Genomic DNA, 7500 nt, shown 5'->3' on the forward strand with positions numbered 1-7500 from the left:
TCCTTAACTAGATAAGGAATCAACAACACATGGTTTGTGAATGAGACTGGCCTAGTTTACGTTCACTGTTGTGAAGGCCCACAGTTTAGAGCCAGTTTAGTTTCCCCAAACCAGCCCTATTTTGCCCCTGTTATTTCTTTATTATTTTCTATACTATTCCTGTACGTTTATGAAGGTGTATGTATTGTTATTGTAATGTTTATGTATATGTTTGATGACGTAGTATATCCGGGGTGTGTCCGTGACCCGGATGCTAGGTTCGGTGGTGTATATATAGAGACGGAAGTGGTCTGTGAGTCAGTGTGTGATGAGAATCCGAGTGATGAGAGCAACGAGAGTGAGAATAAGCAGAGAGAACACGAAGTCGATCTAAGATGGCGGAGTCAGTAACACGCACACCGTGCTGAAGCTGAAGACCCGTTTAGTGATTATCGAGTTTACCACTGTGGTAGCCCGTTTAGCTGTGTTCCCGTTAGCCAGCCTTGCCAGCAGCCGGCTGCGAACGTTGGACCTGACGGACAAGATCAAGCTGGACAGAGTCGTCGCCTCCACGAGTGGATTGCGACCGACGTGGACCACCGGACCTGAGCCTACACACCTCGTCGTGGACCACGAAGAAGCCCCTTTCCCTTCGCGTTGCTACGTCACCCCCCCCCTTTTGTCTGCTGCTTTCCTCGAAGCACATGCGAGCTCCAACAAGGCCTCAACGCGCTCCTTGCAGCGCCAGACTCTAAGCCTTTCCCAGGCTAGGTACTGTGAGTGAGTGATTGAGTGTGTGTGTGGCCGGCGGGGAGGGAGTGTATATATCTGGGGATGTATACATCAGTTATGTATAATAAATGTGTTTGTTCATCTTTGCTCCATTACCGTGTGTTTAGTTGTTTGTATGCTAAGGCTAATGCTAATTCCAATGCTAATGCTAATGCTAATTCCAATGCTAATGCTAACGATGGTAATGCTAGTCTAAAGGTTTGCTGGCGCCCCCTACCTCTATCCTCCTACACTGCCTATTTAGCTCCGAGTTAGTTAGATAACCAGCCCTTCCTAAATTCTACAGTCCTTTTAGCTACTCCCTGGTTACAATTGGTCCTTCGAGCCGGATAGGTAGTGTAGTGATAGCATGGCTGAGCGCAGCCAACCAGACCAGACAGTTACCCCCCCTTCTCCGCCCCCTGAGCCAGAGCCACGACCACAGAGAGTCCCGCGGTTGCCTCCGAGGTTACAGGAGTATGAGCTTGAGCTCGAAAGCTCACTGAGTGGTAGTGAGGAGCGCACTCCACGGGATACAGTGGTCGGAGAGGCCGAGGCGTCCGCCGGCGCGCGGGTGGCTAGCACCGAGACAGCCATCAACGAGCACCAGCCTGAGGATGAGATGGCAGAACAGCAGGGTTCTGCCGTAGAAACGGAAGAACAGGAAGGAGAGGCCCGGTCCGACAGCGCCTGCGGGCGGAAGAGGGAGGGCCTCAGCCTTAACGATCTGCCTCCCAGTACGGCGCGCTCGAGACCTAGCTCCTGCCGTTCAGTGGCTTCCTCCCGGTCCAGGGTTTCCGTGGGCAGTTCTGCCTCTGGGGCGGATAGCATACACTCCAGAGGGAGTAGTGCCGCGCTGTCAGAATATATGCGCCAACAGGCCGAGATGGCGTTCGAGCGTGAACGCCTCCAGTTCGAGCGTGAACGCCTCCAGCGCCAGGAGGCGCTAGAACGCGAACGCCTCCAGATGGACGGAGCGGAACGCGCGGCGGAGAGGCAGCGCCAGGAGGCGCTAGAACGTGAACGCCTCCAGATGAACGGAGCGGAACGTGCGGCGGAGAGACAGCGCCAGGAGGCGTTAGAGAGGGAACGCATCCAGTTCGAGCGCGAGCGCCTCCAGATGGAGGGGGCGGAACGCGCGGCGGAGAGGCAGATGGCGAGAGAGCAACTGCACGCGGAGAAGATGGAGAGAGAGCAACTGCGCGCGGAGAAGATGGAGGAAATGCTGCAGACCATGCGCGACGTGTGCATCAGCAGAGCTCCGTCGGCCCGTAGCTCCAGAGCATCATCCGCACGGCCCTCTCGAGTGCCATCTCCTGAACCCCCCGCCGATGGCTCCCTGACCCCCGCCATGACTGTCCAACTACAGGCCCAGCTGACCACCTGGAAGGAAGAGGACCAGGGACCCGACCGCTACGCGGCCCAGAGGGAGCCAGCGTCGCTGCCCGGGAGGGGAGCCATCCCCCAAGAGCGTAGCACACCCCTAGGTCCTCCAGTGCACCAAAATGCATGCAGGCCGGACACCCAGACCGTCACTCCAGCCCCGATCATCCACTACAGGATGTTTCCCCAGGTGGAGGGACCCAAGTTCCCCTTCTTCAAGGACGAGGACAGGAGCCAGTATGTGGAACTACGCATCTGCCTAGACACGCTCTTGGACGACTCCTGCTCCGAGTCCTACAAATATGCGATTCTCCTTCAGCATGTGAGGAACCCCAGAGCCCACAACATGGTTCTGGCCCATGCCTCCGCACCGACACCTTACACCAGAGCGCTCGCCGACTTGGATGCCCGCTACGGTCGTCCCTGGAACCACGCCCTTGCTGAACTGCAAGCCCTCGAACAGCAGGCCCCCATCAAGGATGACCGGGCGCTGGATGACTTCGCGCTCCGCGTGCACACCTTGGTTGGAATGCTGAAGACGCAGGGCCCAGCTGGCGCCAGCGAGATCAACAGCACCTCCAACGTAGAGCGGCTGCTCCGCAAGATCCCACGCTTCCGGCAGGAGAGGTTCCGGCGACAGCAGCGCGTTCGTAACCCCGGGAAGTTGGGTCTGAGCATGGCTGCCTTCGCGGAGTTCCTACTGGAGGAAGTGCATGACACCAACGTAGACGCCATGGGTTACGCTGAGCCGAAGAAGGAGAGGGAGAAGGGAGACCGCTGGGACGGGCCGAGCTCGAACAGAGGACGCCCAGTAGGAGTGCTGCAAGGAAAGCCCGACCTGAGGGAAAGGATTCCTCTCAACCCCATCAAAAGGGACGGAGAGGTCCACCGCCATGTCCGTACTGCACCAGCGAGCACTGGTTCAATGAGTGCAGTGACTTCAACAACCTGAGTACCGAGGCCAAGCAGAGGTGGCTCGAGGAGAACAAGAGGTGCTGGAACTGTGGGCGCGACCATCTGGCTAAGAACTGCACCTTGAGGAGAAAGTGCAACCGCTGTGAGGAGGTCCACCTCAACATCCTACACGAGGTCTCCCTCGCCAGGTCCACGGAGGGCACCAGAAGCTCTAGGTCCGGTAGCGCACCGGAAGAGGCAACACCTGTCTACTACCTAGACCCAGCCCGGAGCAGCGGCTCCAAGGTCCTACTGAAGGTGGTGAAGGTCCGACTTCACCACAACAACGCTGTGTACGACACGTACGCCGTTCTAGACGACGGGTCGGAACGGACCATCCTTCTCCAGGGGGCAGTGCGCCAGTTGGGGCTCCAAGGGACTGCGGAGAAGCTGACTCTGCGCACGATACGTCGCGACCTTAAAGAGGTCACCGGGGCGAGAATCAACTTCTCTATCTCCCCGGCGGGGCGGCCGTCGGACAGATATCGGCTTCGGAATGTCTTCACCGCAGACCAGCTAGCGCTCTCCCGCTACGACTACCCCCTGGAGAGATTACGCGCAAGATATTCCCACCTACGGCGAGTAGACCTACATCCGATAGAAGGAGCGGAGCCAACCCTTCTCATCGGCTCGGACAACGCTGAACTGATCGTGTCGCTCCGTCCTCCGCTGAGAGGACCACGAGGCTGCCCGATGGCTGTTAAGACTGCGCTTGGGTGGGCCCTCCAAGGCGCTACCGAGGGGAGAGATAGAGACGGGAGAGCTACGTCATCCCTCCATGTCCGAACCGAAGAAGCAAACCAACCAACCGGACCGCCTGGAGTGGAATCTATTGCTGCCAGTGCACCTGGAACAGTTAGTACCACAAATGGTTCACCACAGGATGACCAACCAAAGAAGAAGTCTCTGTGGACAGAGCATAAGTCTCTGGATGGGAAGACCTACTTCTACAACACAGAGACTAAACAGTCCTCAGGGGAGAAACCAGACGACCTGAAATCTCCTGCTGAGCAAATGTTGTCTAAGTGCCCGTGGAAGGAGTACAAGTCTGACACGGGAAAGCCTTACTACTACAACTCCCAGACTAAGGAGTCCCGGTGGACCAAGCCCAAAGAGCTGGAAGATCTTGAAGCGATGATCAAAGCGGAGGAGAATGGGACGGTAGAAGCTGCAGCTCCTGGCACCGCCCCCGTCCCCACTCTTCAGGTTGATCCTGCTGCTACCATGGCGACCATGATGGACATGGAGGCCATGGCGGCAACAGCTGTTGCCGAGGAACACCTGCAGGTGGCCATGCACCCTCACGTGGCCGAGGTCAGCATTGACGCACCCGTCAACTCCGTCGAGTACACGTCAGCCATGGAAGTCTCAGCCAGTATTGTAGACGCCTCCAAGGAGGAAAGGCCGGAGTTGGCGAAGAAAACGTACAAGTGGAACCCAAAAGAGGAGGCCAAGCAGGCCTTCAAAGAGCTTCTGAAGGAGAAGGGTGTTTCATCCAACGCGTCATGGGAGCAAGCCATGAGAATGATCATCAACGACCCACGCTACAGCGCCCTGCCCAAGCTGAGTGAGAAGAAGCAAGCGTTTAAGGCCTACAAGGCTAAGAAGGAGAAGGAACAAGCCAAGCAGCTCAGGAAGAGGAACTGGGAGGCGCTGAAGAACATTCTGGACAACATGGCCAACGTCACCTACCGCACCACCTGGTCCGAGGCCCAGCAGTACCTGCTGGACAACCCCACCTTCGCTGAGTACGAGGAGCTGCAGAACATGGACAAGGAAGACGCTCTGATCTGCTTCGAGGAGCACATCCGCGCCCTGGAGAAGGAGGAGAAGCAGAAGACTCTGCTGAGGGAGAGAGACAACTTGTCCGAAGGTGCCGTGGTACTGGTGATCGACCAGTCCCTTCCACGCGCCGCCTGGCAGACAGGCAGAGTGACCAAGGTCCTGCCGGGTCCGGATGGAAGGGTGCGGACGGCCATCGTGGACGTTGGTGGTCGCACTTACACCCGACCTGTGGCACGCCTGATTGAGCTCCCTCAAATTACGAAGGACACTATCACCTCCTACCTCACGCTGCTAGAGCAGCCTAGCCAGTGTGCCTTCCCTAGTTAACTGAAACCGAGGGTTTCATGGGGCGGCTGTTGTGAAGGCCCACAGTTTAGAGCCAGTTTAGTTTCCCCAAACCAGCCCTATTTTGCCCCTGTTATTTCTTTATTATTTTCTATACTATTCCTGTACGTTTATGAAGGTGTATGTATTGTTATTGTAATGTTTATGTATATGTTTGATGACGTAGTATATCCGGGGTGTGTCCGTGACCCGGATGCTAGGTTCGGTGGTGTATATATAGAGACGGAAGTGGTCTGTGAGTCAGTGTGTGATGAGAATCCGAGTGATGAGAGCAACGAGAGTGAGAATAAGCAGAGAGAACACGAAGTCGATCTAAGATGGCGGAGTCAGTAACACGCACACCGTGCTGAAGCTGAAGACCCGTTTAGTGATTATCGAGTTTACCACTGTGATAGCCCGTTTAGCTGTGTTCCCGTTAGCCAGCCTTGCCAGCAGCCGGCTGCGAACGTTGGACCTGACGGACAAGATCAAGCTGGACAGAGTCGTCGCCTCCACGAGTGGATTGCGACCGACGTGGACCACCGGACCTGGGCCCTTCACCTCGTCGTGGACCACGAAGAAGCCCCTTTCCCTTCGCGTTGCTACGTCACCCCCCCCCTTTTGTCTGCTACCTTCCTCGACGCACATGCCATCCAACCAGGCCTCAACGCGCACCACAGTCCGGGACTCTAAGCCTGTTCAGGCCAGATACTATGAGTGAGTGAGTGTGTGTGTGGCCGGCGGGGAGGGAGTATATTTTGGGAGGTATATATATATATCATTTGTATAATAAATGTGTTTGTTCATCTTTGCTCCATTACCGTGTGTTTAGTTGTTTGTATGCTAAGGCTAATGCTAATTCCAATGCTAATGCTAATGCTAATTCCAATGCTAATGCTAACGATGGTAATGCTAGTCTAAAGGTTTGCTGGCGCCCCCTACCTCTATCCTCCTACACTGCCTATTTAGCTCCGAGTTAGTTAGATAACCAGCCCTTCCTAAATTCTACAGTCCTTTTAGCTACTCCCTGGTTACATTCACATTAGACTTTTTTGGGCCTTTATCCAAAGCGACTTACTACAAATACATTTGAATCATCTATCCATCAGTCATAGCAAGAAAAAGTAATCCATGCTCGGGCCAGGGGCCATTGGCAGCCATAATGCTAGAAGAAGGAAGATTAAGATTACGATTATTTCTTTTTCTTTTCTGTGAAGATAGGAATGCTGCCTAGTGAAGACGGTCTGTAATGCTGTTCTCCAGAGAGCTGAAGATGCAGTAACACCACTCATGAAAGCCCCCAGATATCCGGGCTATACCCAGTGGAACTCTCCCCGTACTGCCCTCCCTCCTCCCTCCTCAGAGGCCGTAGGTTGTAGTGGTAATGTGACCTGATAGATGAACTCGTGCTGGTCCTCTCTTAACTGCGCCCCGATGCGTCAGTTCAGATCAGATCCTCATCGGTCTCCGAGGATCATTGCTCAAGGAGGGAGTGGGGGAGTGGGGGTCGTGCCACTGACATACAGTACGTACTGTACTCCTCTCCCTAGCCTTGGTGTGTGGGGCATACAACTACAATGCAGTCAGTAGAACGAATACTTGTTAAAACAATGTTTCTACAGTAAATGACCTCATAGCCATCTCTCTCTTTCTCTCTCTCTCTCTCTCTTTCTCTCTCTCTCTCTCTCTCTCTCTCTCTTTCTCTCTCTCTCTCTCTCTCTGTCTCTCTCTCTCTCTGTCTCTCTCTCTCTCTCTCTTTCTCTCTCTCTCTCTCTCTCTCTCTGTCTCTCTCTCTCTCTTTCTCTCTCTCTCTCTCTCTCTTTCTCTCTCTCTCTCTCTCTCTCTGTCTCTCTCTCTCTCTCTCTCTCTCTCTCTCTCTCTGTCTCTCTCTCTCTCTCTCTCTGTCTCTCATCAAACAATATTTGATAACAGCTGGTGAAACCCGGGAACAAGTCAGCAGCCGATCAAATGTTCTGACTTTTATTATGAAAAATGTAAAGAAATGTTGACATTTATTGTAAATCAACGACACACTGGCTAGTCAACTAACACAGCTTGTTTTGTGAGCCTGCTAACAATGTAAAAGTAGTGTTATAGTTAACTAGGTAGTAGTGGGGATTACTCACCGAATCCATTGCATTGCAATATTTTGGCTTGACTAGCGATTGTGTCATTGATTTGACGATATACATGTATACAACATTTTCAGAATAAACATTTGAACAATTTGATTGGTTGCCAACTTGTTTTCGGTTTACACATCTGAGCAATGTATTGTATCTAAGAAAGAACCATACAAGAAAG

General features: G+C 53.8%; 2 protein-coding genes across 2 annotated transcripts in view; both read left to right on the top strand.

Moving 5' to 3' along the window:
• The window catches only part of fgf14 (fibroblast growth factor 14), a gene marked incomplete at both ends in the record, with an annotated part of 122324 nt that overhangs the window by 29782 nt on the left and 85042 nt on the right, over positions 1–7500 (top strand). The window lies entirely within an intron of this gene.
• LOC308161853 (pre-mRNA-processing factor 40 homolog A-like) overlaps positions 1–7500 on the top strand; it is a gene marked incomplete at both ends in the record, with an annotated part of 37314 nt that overhangs the window by 13692 nt on the left and 16122 nt on the right. The window contains 2 exons of the mRNA XM_080535930.1: positions 3881–4659; positions 4693–4960. Coding sequence (XP_080392056.1) covers positions 3881–4659; positions 4693–4960 — 1047 coding nt within the window. The remainder of the gene's footprint in view (positions 1–3880; positions 4660–4692; positions 4961–7500) is intronic.

This window comes from Nansenia antarctica (assembly GCF_963989245.1).
Source record: "Nansenia antarctica genome assembly, chromosome: 7".
Lineage (NCBI taxonomy): Eukaryota > Metazoa > Chordata > Actinopteri > Argentiniformes > Microstomatidae > Nansenia > Nansenia antarctica.